Source organism: Nicotiana sylvestris, chromosome 8 (assembly GCF_000393655.2).
Source record: "Nicotiana sylvestris chromosome 8, ASM39365v2, whole genome shotgun sequence".
Classification (NCBI taxonomy): Eukaryota; Viridiplantae; Streptophyta; class Magnoliopsida; order Solanales; family Solanaceae; genus Nicotiana; species Nicotiana sylvestris.
In genome coordinates this window covers 174,920,191-174,933,349 of record NC_091064.1, presented here as the reverse complement: position 1 = coordinate 174,933,349, position 13,159 = coordinate 174,920,191, and the positions used below count along the sequence as shown (strand labels likewise).

Below are 13,159 nucleotides of genomic sequence, written 5' to 3'. Positions count from 1 at the left end.
TTGATTTGATGTTCTGCTTGTTATAAATCATGACCGGAAAATTTTATTTTGTGTCTCATACAACTTTTTTGTCTCACAGTTTTGTGGACCCAGATTTCTGTAGGCCCAGAAGTATAAGATTGGGATCCATAAATTTGTGAGATAAAAAAAAATCTTATACAATTAGTATAAGTTGTATGAGACACAAAATAAAACTTGTCATGGCCACACTCGATCACGAATTCCAAGTCGGAGCTGATATATGAAAACTTCAATCACCGTAAAATATTGATTATGGAGTCCAAGTCAAGTTCTAAAATAACAGCAAACGCTTTTTGTGTGGGAGGGGGGGGGGGGGAATATATCTTCTCTCCTCTATGAATACAAAAAAGTAATTTGATCAATTTGGTAGTACATAAAAGCTAGTAATACTAAATAGTTGATAGGATTCATTGTTTAATTTTTAGCTAGTATATATAAATTATATATTACTCAATGGCTATTTATAATTTAAGTGGTTGGTGGATACCATTTAAGTTAATTCTCACTTTTAATTATTATAAAGGAATTGACCTAAATTAGGCCCAAGAAGCCCAATAGAAAATCTAGCCCTCAATTTTGTGGAATCCACCCCATTTTCGGGTCAAAATAGGAATTTCAAACAATAAAAGACAAAACAACATGTTACAAAAAATAGTAAATACAATTCCATAAAAGAACACAACTACGGAAAAACCATAAAATAACACATAACACAACGCAAGTCTAATCTTTCTATTCTCTTTTCCTCTGTAACTCCTGCGGCGTAGATCCGAGGAGTTTCAGACAAAAACAGCAGTCTTTGCAAACCCTAACTTTCCAATCGCTTTTACCCACTTCTCCTTTCAACTCTCTCTTTGCTATTCCTCTCATCTTTTCCTCATCTCTATCAGGTTAGCTATGCTTTTTTCAATAATCTTTTTTTTTTTTGTATCTTGATGATTAATTGTTGGTCTGAATTGGTTTCTAAAGCTGGTTTTTGGGTTATGTAGCTGTTTCTGTATGTGCGATGCTTTTTTGACTATTTTGGATAGAGATCTGTTTGATGTGATATTCTTGATAGTAAAAATATCATCTTTGTTTATTGTCTGTTTGGAACATGAGCTTGTTCATTCTCGTAGTGTTTGTATTAATATTTAAAACCCTTTTTGTAAAGTATTGTGCAAAAGGATTATATTTTGAGAGGAATGTGAATGGTGGTCATTTGGACCTTGGATTTGTATGTTGAGTTCCTTATGGAATGAGACAATCATCGTTTTTATGCCATATATTCTTTAAGTAATGGGTGTTTTGTGAGATGTTCACTCAGTTATGGATGTATTTGATAATTGGAAAACCTGGATAGTTGGATACCTACTACGTGGAGGAAGTATATCTGTGGATTATAATGCCTTCTTCTGCTGTCTGTTCTTTGTCTTTCGTGTAAAGCTTGACATGCTTCTCATCGTTAGATTGATAGTGTTGTATTTCTGTTTTTGGAGTCAGAATCTATCTTTTTGTATTTTATGTAGTAGCCATCACTACCATATGTTCTTTTCTAAGAATGAAGCACTTGCACTCTTCCTTTTTTCTGCCTTTGTCACTTTGACTCAGCATCAAATAACTTGAAAGGTCGGTTGGCAGTTGGCTTAAATCAATTGCTTTTTCATGTGTATCTCCTCTTTCTGTACTTTGCTTCTTTATAAAGAAAGAGAACATACATTGGTTATGAAAAAGAACATAAAGAAAGAAAACATACATTTGGTCGTGGCTTCCACTCTTTCAATATTGGAGAAGAACAGATAATATTATTGCTAGTGCTAGTATTGACAACTGTGATATTTTCACAGTAAGGTTTTGGCTTTTCCCCTTGGTTAAGCTCAATATTGTTCAATGAATTTCCATAAGAGTAATACCATAGTTCTTTTATTTGCTACAGTCATGGCTGGCTTAGCACCGGAAGGTTCTCAATTTGATGCTCGTCAGTATGATGCCAAAATGACTGAGCTGTAAGTTGTTTGCTCTCAATTCTATAGGATATAAATCTGGGAGCAGAAAACTACACTTGCCTTTTATTTCCCATCTTAGGTGCTTTAACTATCACTTGTGATGATGTTGTGTTCCTTGTCTTTGCTGGCTCATTTTAATATTTATTTTTTGGATGTTTTGACATGCTGAAACAGGCTTGGGACTGAACAGGAGGAGTTCTTCACATCATATGATGAGGTTTATGACAGTTTTGATGCCATGGGTTTGCAAGAGAACCTTCTTAGGGGCATCTATGCTTATGGTAAATGCACTTCTTAATAGCACATGTGGTTTTTCTTCTCCCTTGTTAGATTTAGTAGGGCATTTAACACCTGGCTTAAATTGCTTGAAGGTTTTGAGAAGCCATCTGCTATCCAGCAAAGGGGTATTGTCCCATTTTGCAAGGGTCTTGATGTGATCCAACAGGCACAATCTGGAACCGGAAAGACGGCAACTTTCTGCTCTGGAGTTCTCCAGCAGCTTGATTACAGCTTAGTCGAATGTCAGGCTCTGGTTCTGGCTCCAACCCGTGAGCTTGCCCAACAGATTGAGAAGGTTATGCGAGCACTTGGTGACTATCTTGGTGTGAAGGTTCATGCTTGTGTAGGAGGTACCAGTGTCCGTGAGGATCAGCGTATCCTCCAAAGTGGTGTTCATGTGGTGGTCGGTACTCCTGGCCGTGTCTTTGACATGTTGCGCAGGCAATCTCTTCGCCCTGACCACATCAAGATGTTTGTTCTGGATGAAGCTGATGAAATGCTCTCAAGAGGTTTCAAAGATCAGGTTGCCATTTTCTCCTTTTATTTCATGCTTTATTTTATGTTTTGTCCTTCAGGTTGGATTTTCTTATTTATTAGGTTTCTATAATAGTTAGTGCACAAATATGGGAATGTGTTTTTTTTTGTGGGATGGGGGGGGGGGAATAAAGTAAGTATTTGTAAGCTTCTTTTCTTGGTCGTATGTTAGGGTCGGAAAAAGATTTGTGCATATGTGATATTAGCTTCTTTGTTGGAGTTCTATTCTTGTCATTATTATGATTTAGTTTCTTTTAGAATTGCTGCAGGACTTTGCTGGTTTTCCCCCCTTATTTCCTGTAGTATCTCCCTGTTGGCCTAACCTAAAAGCTGATTTATTGCCCCCAAGGCTCACAATCAGTGTCTTATTTGATTATAATATTTTCCAGATTTATGATATTTTCCAACTGCTGCCACCAAAGATTCAAGTGGGTGTTTTCTCTGCCACTATGCCGCCTGAGGCCCTTGAAATTACTAGGAAGTTCATGAGCAAGCCTGTGAGGATTCTTGTGAAGCGTGATGAGCTTACGCTTGAAGGTATCAAGCAATTTTATGTCAATGTTGACAAGGAAGAGTGGAAGCTTGAAACGCTTTGCGATCTTTACGAGACCTTAGCCATCACCCAAAGTGTCATCTTTGTTAATACCAGGCGTAAGGTTGATTGGCTTACTGATAAAATGCGCAGCCGTGATCATACAGTATCTGCAACTCACGGAGACATGGATCAGAACACTAGAGATATCATTATGCGAGAGTTCAGATCAGGGTCATCTCGTGTGCTCATCACCACTGATCTTTTGGCCCGTGGTATTGATGTGCAGCAAGTTTCCCTTGTGATTAACTATGACCTTCCTACTCAGCCAGAGAACTACCTGCATCGTATCGGTCGTAGTGGACGATTTGGAAGAAAGGGTGTTGCTATCAACTTTGTCACAAAGGATGACGAAAGGATGCTTTTTGACATTCAAAAGTTTTACAATGTTGTAATCGAGGAGTTGCCAGCCAATGTGGCCGATCTTCTTTGATGCGGTTTTGGTTCTGTGAGGTGAATTTCTTCTTTACATGAAGTAATTTAATATCTTATTCTTAGGTTAGATAGATTTCAACTGAACCTATAATTGGGAAATGCAAGTGCCATGATCCGCCATGGAACCTGTAATTTTCCAGTTTGGTTGGAGTACCTACTATCAATTTTGTCGGTGTGTCTTTGTTTTGTATTGTAAGTCTAAAATAACTAAGTTTTGGATGTTTCTTGAATTTTTATTGAGATTTAACTCTTGGCCTTGTTATTGTGTATGAGGAAAGTTTTTAGAGGCAAATTGTTTTTATTCGAATTGTGTGATAGTTTCACGCTTTGTGGTGCTTGTGTAGTTTGGTTTTGATTTGAAAGAGAAACATAGTAAATCGAAGATGGTGCATGTGTTGACGCATATTGTATTTGAGACTTGCTAGCTTCCTTGTGATCCTTAATCCAGCAATTGTGCAACGGATGAGACCACCCCACAGTTGAGCTGTTTGGTATTGTAGTTGTATCTTACAGTTTCTGGCTCTTCTTGTTTGACTTGTGGAGGGTGAATTTTTTTTCTTGACTACAACGACAACAACCCAGTAAAATTTCACAAGTGGAGTCTGGGGAGGGTAGAAGGTACGCAGACCTTGCCCTTACCCCGGAGGGATTGAGATGCTGTTTTTGAGAGACCCTCACGAAAATAGAGAATGGAATCTGTGACAACAATAAAACTCAGAAAGATAATAAGCATCGTGGGAAACAGAAAATGGATGGAAAAGTAACAACAACAACCAACAATAGTGCCACCGTACTATGAGAAAAAAGAAAGAAAAAAATAGAAAAATAGTGTGGACACAAACTTAACCACTAATAATCCAAAGACAACACCCTAACAGGCTGGTCCCACCCTGATACGAAGAAAGAAAAGCACTCTGGCTCCCTCCTAACCATCAACCCTAACGACCTCCACAATCCCAATCATAGGACCAGTACAAGTACTGAACTATTGATCCATCCATAATCATAGAAGCATCATAGTGTTCTGTTTGAAATGGCATGGAATGGGAAGCTGTTGCATCATAGTTTGCTGGAACCATTGCCCCTCTATGCGGTTACCTCCTAAACACCGTTAAGATTAGGTGCTGGTTTGTGTTTACAATAATAGTAGCTATTGCAGATTTGGCAACCAATGTAAATAAATGATCAAAGTGACCCTACTGATATCCCATAGAGAGACCTTCCGTTACCCTCATTAAACTTAAAATAAATGCACACATGATCAATCCACTTTCATATAGTGTTGCTGTTCTAGATAGTTCCGCTCTTGTAAGTTGTAATGGTTACTTTCAGAAAATAACCTATCAGCAGTTCTCTTTCCATGTTTCCCGTTTGTTGCCCCTATAATATTTCATCATGACTCAAACAACAGACTTCACTTGTGGGATTACACTGAGTTATTGTTGTTGTTGTTTGACTCAAACAACTACGTCTCGGTCCCGAAAAAGGTTGGGGTCAGCGATATGAATCCTCACTTCTTTCTTTAAGCTCACTCATATTTATCTTCATGCCAAAATAAAATAATTGTATTGAAAATAAGTTTTATAATAATAATAATAATAATAATAATAATAATAATAATAATAATAATAATAATAATAATATGTCATGTCAAGGTTTTCGCATCTCATATATATGTCAAAAATTATGATTTAATTAAATTTACGTTAAGTAACTTCTCTGCAAAGTTTCAAGCACATGATTTGAATAAATACATGGTTCAAAAATCAGTAGAGAGCTCTTACGTTTCTCTTCATTAAACCAAAAATAAATGATACCTTCGCAAATCACATGTGTTATTTTTAATATATATATATATATATATATATATATATATATATATATATATATATATATATATATATATATATATTTTCTGGTTAACTAAGTCCAACCACTTTCATATTTTGTCAGCATATTAGGTAGTTCTACAATATGGGCATCTGAGTAATACTTCTACATTGTCATAATACATGTAACGCAGGTCGTCAACTGTGGAACTAGTTACTTAAAACGAATACTCCCAATAATTTACAGCTATTGATTATACATTGTTACAAATTGTTGTTGCATTTTTCATGTCTGAAATTTAAATTTGATTATTTTTGCGTAAAATACCTGACGTGGATAAATTTCTTTATATGAAATTGATAGTTCGAAGTTGAAAAATGCAGTTAAAGTACTTCCTGAAATTACTTTAAACAATCGCTGGAAAAGCTTATAATTACTCTCCAAAAGCACAAAAGGGGCATGCTTTTAGATCGTGGGAGTATCAAAATTGGAGGAGACTTATATATAAATTCGTAATTTAGACTGTCTTTTTAGTTTTATAATATAAGATCCTTTTAGCTCTATCTATGTGTAAATAACACTGACTCCATCTCTTTTGCTATTCTTTCTTTGAGAATAGAAAAACTTTTAGGTAAATGTCATATCTCTAGCGGCCACGATGAGAAAGCACCAATTCCATTGCTTTATGCTGTGCAATATGGTAAAAAGAAAAATCAACACGGCAAAAGTTTTTTAGCATTTTGGAAGAAATTTATTGGTGTATAGGTCCTCTGACTCATTTTATGTAGTACATTTTTCCTTTTAATTTGTCTTAAAGAGATTGTTACTACTACATTTTTCTCATCATGATTCACTTTTAATGATTATGACTTGTTAGAAAGTTACTTGATAGTATAAGAGTTCACCTTCTTATGAGGAAAGACAATATGATTGGACGTATGAAACTTTCACAACTAGTCGTGAAGCTACCGTTGAGTTAGAAAATTATACCGTGCGAATAAGATGAAAACATATATATATATATATATATAAACTTTTGAATTCACTTAATAGAAGAGAAGATTCTACACTAATGGTAAAAGATGGTTCAAAACTTACTTTAGCTTTTCACCACACATAATTTAATTGTTGATAGTAAAGCTGAATTTCATGTTTTGCACATGAATTTCGTTATTTATTTCTTAAACTTTGTGTTTCACCAAACATTGCCATTTTATACTTGTAACTTTTTCTATTTCTTTAAATTAAAGAAAGGGAAATGAAAAGGGGACTATTCTATACTATAGTGGGAATCTAATCCTAGTGCAACATTCGGGAATCTCTTAAGTTACCCAGAATACTCGAAATATTTTATATTTATTACAAACACTTTGCTTTTGCGTTTTCTTTTTTCTTTTATTTAATTTTATTTTTAGGAGGGGCGAAAAGAACTAAAGAACACGTTGACTTTTGAATTATAACTAGCAGTTGAGAAGCTTCCTAGGGGAATCTCTTATTTTCTTTTTATAATATATCTCATCATCTTCTTTTCATCCCAGAAGACGAAGGTAAGGTAGCAGAAATGAGTAGGTTGAGGTGGATGTGCGAGCATATTAAGATGGATAAGATTAGGAAGGATGATATTCGGGAGGAGTTGTGCGTGGCTCCTATTGATGACAAGATGCGGAAAGCGAGGCTCAGATGGTTCGGGCATGTTCAGAGAAGAAGCCCAAATGCTCCGATAAGGAGGTGCGAACGACTGGTTGTGGAGGGCACGAGAAGAGGTAGAGGGCGGCCTAAGAAGTATTTGGGGGAGGTGATTAGGCAGAATATGACGAAGCTTCAGATTTTCGAGGACATGACACTTGATAGGAACATGTGAATGTCGAGTATTAGGGTTGTAGGTTAGGAGGTAGTTGAATCTGACTTATGTCATGACTTTGTAAGACTAGTTTGGTAGGGATACTATTTCGCTTTTGCTTTGTATCTTTGTTCTTGATTTCATGTTGTTCCTATTTTTCATATTATTTCATATTATTTCTGTGGTGTTACTGATATTGTCTCCTTTTGTCTTTTTGTCTTCTTGAGCCGAGGGTCTTTCGGAAACATCCTCTCTACTCCTTCGGGGTAGGGGTAAGGTCTGCGTACACACTACCCTCCCCAGACCCCATTATTGGGATTTCACTGGGTTGTTGTTGTTGTAATATATCTCATCATTTAGGTCCCCCAAAAAATTAAATTTTTTTTGTGTGCTTAGAGTAGAAAACTAGTATTAAGTTTCGGTGATTATAAAAGGGACAACAACATACATACATATACACATACATAATGTACTGTCTAAAATTACCATAATTATATGTGGAGCGAGTCGATATTAAAAAAGCCTTCGAAGGCTGCCATGAGTCGTCAACAAGATGTAATGATTTGGCTTCAAAAGGTCGATATCATGAGAAAATAGCATGTCATCAACGAGGTCGAGGTGGCTCAACAGAGGATGAAGACGAGCACGAGCACTCCCTTTATTAAAGTAGTAACGACTAATTTAGGAATATGGTCCCCAGAGAATATTTCAGTGAATATTCCTTTCAGTTGTACTATTTAGGGTTTTGTGGCCCATGTACCCTTATAAATAGAAAGATATGTAGTTATAGAGGGGATTGAGACATTTCTTGAAACAATAAATTGACATTCCCCGAAGATTCTTCTTTTATCACTAGATGGCTGTGGCCCATTCTTGCACGGGCCCAACATATATATTTCCTTTTTTGGTGCATTGGATATGATAAAGCATATCAGTACTACGATTGCAAGAAATACATTTGAATCGATGGACACAAAATCTTGCATTTTGAAGTTCGGTATTACAAATGATTTTATCCATTATCAGCTAGAATATATACCCACGTGCTGGATTTAGAATTAGACGCAGGCAAAAACAAAGGAAATGTACACAACACTTTGTTATTAATAAAGTCTCGACAAACTGATGATGTGGCATGGATAGCTAAATCCATGATTTAACACGCTGCTCATGCCCATCACTGTCAAATGCTATATGAAAAAGCAAAAGAGGTAGTTTTAGTAAATTTTTACTTACTAACACCAACAAATATCCACCTTGTAGTTATAGAAATATATTTTAGGTTGAAATGTATCAAACTACAAATTCAGCAAAAAGCACAAAAAGATAGGAATACACAAAACAACTAATAGTATTGAGTCTGTTATACAAGTAGATGAGTTTGAATCTCAATTTGCGATAGTGTAGTCAAATTATGATGTAGCAAAAAAAGCATACAATATTGGATATGGCAGCTCTTTTCCTTCATTCGACCAATTGTATAGTTTAGTTTCCATTTTTACTGTACCATGCTATGCTAGCAATATACATCACTTAAACAATCCAATACATATGAATAATAGCAGAATAAAACAGTCTAGCACTTTTGAAAAGCTAGCCATCCTGTTTTCTATTTCTATCTCTCTAACGTAACTAATTAACTACATTTAATCATCTGTATAGAGAAAATATTTATCCACAAAAATGCATATACATGAATGTCAGGATTAATAAATGACATGCTTTTAATTATGACTTTCAGTTTTAAAACCAAATTTCATATGCACAAACTCAAAGATTCATTTTTCTAGCACTTCACTTTACAAGATTATATTTCACAAAAAGAAACAAAATAATTAATTGCAGTGAATTTAATACACCTTCTGGTGAGTCAGATGCTTGATCTAGACAGTTATAGCCTATTTGGCCAAGTTTCTTTTTGGCCAGAAGTGTTTTTTTTTTTTGCCAAAAACACTTTTGGCCAAAAATAAGGTGTTTGGCCAAGCTTTTGGAAGAAAAAAGAGTACTTTTGAGGAGAAGTAGAAGCAGTTTTGGAGAAGCAGAAAAAAATAGTTCTCTCCAAAAACACTTTTTTAAGAAGCACTTTTGAGAAAAATATACTTAGAAGCAATTTTTTAAAGCTTGGCCAAACACTAATTGCTGCTCAGAAGTGATTTTCAAATTAATTAGCTAAACACAAACTACTTCTCACCAAAAGTACTTTTGAGAAAAGCACTTTTGAAAAAAACACTTCTCAAAATAAGTTGATTTTTGCAGTTTGGCCAAACGGGCTATTAGTTTCAGCAAATAGAACCAGGTACCGCAGAATAAGAAAAAATTTCTAGTATCAGATAATCAGCCAATGCATGCCAAGTACTTCGAACTCATATTAACAACAGAGCTTTCAAAGCAGGGGCGGATCTATTAAGACCCGAGAGGGTGGCACGCCACTCGCAAGCTTCCGTCGGAATTCTGTGTATATATGTGTATAGGTATAAGATATTGTATAAATAAATGACTTGCCACCCTATGAACAAATGATGCTAAAGTGCCAATGGCAAGGGACCAGACATCAATTTCAAAATATTTTTGGCTTACTGCATCACAATAAGCTTTCTGTCCTTGTATATGTATTCCATTCTCTTTATTTTTCTTTCTTTAATTATTATCGACTATCTTTCTTTAATTAACTTTACTACTACTTTTTTTCGTCTCTTGCTCAGAAGTATTTGTTTTTTCCATACAAATGTTTAAATTACATTTCCTTTTCCAAATGTTCTCACAACTCAGAACGAAAACTCTCGCCCATAGACCATCTTCCCATCCCCTTTGACAGTTGCCACTGTCATCCTCCAGCAGCCAATTGAGAGGCTCTTATTCTTAGTCTCTCTTTGCTGATTTCTCTGGGTTATTTCCTACTAAGTGTTTGCTGAAGTTTCTTCTTGATATAGCTTGATTGACAAAGTCAATTTGCTATATTTAAAAGTCACCTGTAGAGGTTGATTGACTTTGAGGGCCAATAGATTTTAATTGAATGATACCAAACACCATTTTGGCCACACGTCATGAATCTTAATTTACCTAAGTTTTGTGGCTATTGTGAAGTAACATGGAAGACAATTGATTATAGTAGCATTTTGTTTATTGGAAGATATTGTCAACTGCCATAAAATGGAATAAGTTGTCTTTCTAAGTTTTTCATGTAGAACACAATTTATAATATTATGTAATATTATTGAAAGTTTAATGCTTTGCGCCGAGTTGTCATAATTATACTATATTTTCTCATTCGACCTATTCGTCTATATAAATTGAAAAGATGAATGACCCGAACCGAAGCCCAAAGTTGATCAACCCGGCCAAATGTTTATCCTATTTGGACCATGTAAAAAGTACTACGTTTACCTTCAAAATAATGTGGCACCCGCAATCTTTAAATTCTGGATCCGCCTCTGTTTCAAAGGCCACATAATTGCTGAAGCGTGATTACTATTGCCTAATTAAAAAAGAAGTCAAGGCCAATTTTTTGGGGGATAAGTAATGTCAAGGCCAAAATCATCAGTTTCATCAGGTGAGTTAAATACATAAATTTACCTATTTGTATGAGGAACTCAATAAAATTCCACCTTCATTGAACTAAAAGAAAATGAGGAAGAGTAATAGATGAATTTTTTTTAACAGATTTAAGAGAAAATCTAAATATAAATTTCAGGACGAAGATTATTTCCTATCCAAGTTACTCATATAGAATACCTGTTTACATGGAAAACTCATCAAAATTCATCTCCCGCCTTCAAGAAAACGAAGTGAAGGAAAGAAATCATCAACAAACTTATGGAAGCAACAAACGCAACATATATAGTAGATTAACTATCTCACTATTCAACTTCAAAGGTTAGGGGTCATCCGCGTTCTTTTGTCTACGTCATGCTTTTTAAGAAATAAAAAAGAGTTGTTGCAGAATATCGTGGGTTAACTAGTACACAATCACACACAAAGCAAATAGAGAAGAAAAATCAACACAAGAATTTAACGAGGTTCGGCTAAGCCTAATTTTCGGGGAAAAAGCAAAGAGAGTTTTCCATTATATATGAATGAGAAGAAAAACACAATACAATCTCTAGGATCCCCAACTACAACCCCTATATATAGATCCCAAAAGGTCTCAAACATATAAGAGAAAAGTTTCCCAATTTGACAAGGACTATAGGTTTTCCTTTCCCAAATCTATTAGGACAACGAGTTTTCCTAAACCTATAGCGATTATGGGTTTCCTAAAAATACAAGAAAATAATTCAAGCTACAAATAACAAATCTTCCCCTTGGCTTGAATTCTCTTCATCAACAGGAACGACGTCTCTCTACCTTGCCCTCAGCCCTCGCAAGGGCTTTATCCATTGCCGCACACATCAACCAAGTCTAGGCAACACCTAAACTTGTTAAGAGACTCAATCTCTTTAGCCATAACACTAATCCGTCGATTTGGTTTTGTACTCTGAATAACTTCTGTATAGCTATAACACTCAAATGCATCAACGGTCTCTGCAATTGCCAAAGAAAATCCCATAGGATTTGCATATCCAAGAAGATTCCCATCAACTATGTTTGCAAACCTTCGTGGTCGGTTGATCACTCTCTTCTCTTTGTCTGTTGCAATGCTATATGGTTGTTGTTGCACAGATGCATTAACATTATCATTTTGATCAATATTTTGCACCTCCTCCACTTCATCTACTTTAGAGTTACTGGACTAAGCTAGCGGAGATTCAATTTCTAGCTCTATGTGGTTACTGACACCACGATCTGTTTCTGCTATTGCCTTCTCCCTCTGACTGTCCAGTGAGGCAGATTCATTGATATTACATCCTTACTGATAATTAGCCCTGGAGTCTTTTGATATGTGCACCACAACCTATAACCTTTCACTCCAGTTGCATACCCTAGAAATATGCACTTTTTTGCCCTCGTCTCAATTTTCCATCCCTTACATGAGCATAAGCAGGACAACCAAATATCCTTAAATTTAAATAATCAGCAGGTGAACCAGACCATACCTCAAAAGGAGTTTTGAACTCAATAGCTGTGGATGAAGATCTGTTGACCAAATAACAAGTTGTATTGATTGCTTTAGCCCAAAAATCTTTGCTAACACATGAGTGTGAAAGCATGTTTCGTGCCCTATCACAAAGCGTTCTATTCATACATTCTGCAACACCATTTTGTTGTGGTGTTCCGACACAAGTACAGTGTCTCACTATGCCCTCTCTGCTGCAGAAATTATCGAACTCAGAATTGCAAAATTTCAACCCATTGTCAGTTCGAAGACACTTAACTTTTCTTTCCGTCTGCCTCTCAACCATCGTCTTCCATCTAACAAATGTCGAAAATGCCTCATCTTTTATTTTCAGAGAATACACCCACGCCATCCTTGAGTAATCATCAATCAAAGTCATAAAATGCCTGACACCACTCTTGAAGGGAACTTTGTTTGGACCCCACAAGTCAGAGTGTATATAATCTAACTTATCTCTTGTCTTGTCTTGTGCTAGGCCTTCTTGATGAACTTTACCCTTTTCTGTTTACCAAACACACAATGCTCACAAAAATTCAAAACTTGATTTTTGTACCCGTTCAGCAAATTCTGCTTACTCAACAAAGACAATC

The 13,159-nt window shown here is 35.7% G+C and overlaps 1 protein-coding gene across 1 annotated transcript; it reads left to right on the top strand.

Annotated features, from left to right (window-relative positions):
* Positions 1 to 718: 718 nt before the first annotated feature.
* LOC104232722 (eukaryotic initiation factor 4A-14) lies at positions 719 to 4,153 on the top strand. The gene is made up of 5 exons (XM_009785983.2): positions 719 to 911; positions 1,937 to 2,006; positions 2,181 to 2,287; positions 2,378 to 2,808; positions 3,209 to 4,153. Exons 2-5 carry the CDS (start codon positions 1,939 to 1,941, stop codon positions 3,842 to 3,844), a joined length of 1,242 nt encoding a protein of 413 aa, XP_009784285.1. The 5' UTR covers positions 719 to 911; positions 1,937 to 1,938; the 3' UTR covers positions 3,845 to 4,153.
* Positions 4,154 to 13,159: the final 9,006 nt, after the last annotated feature.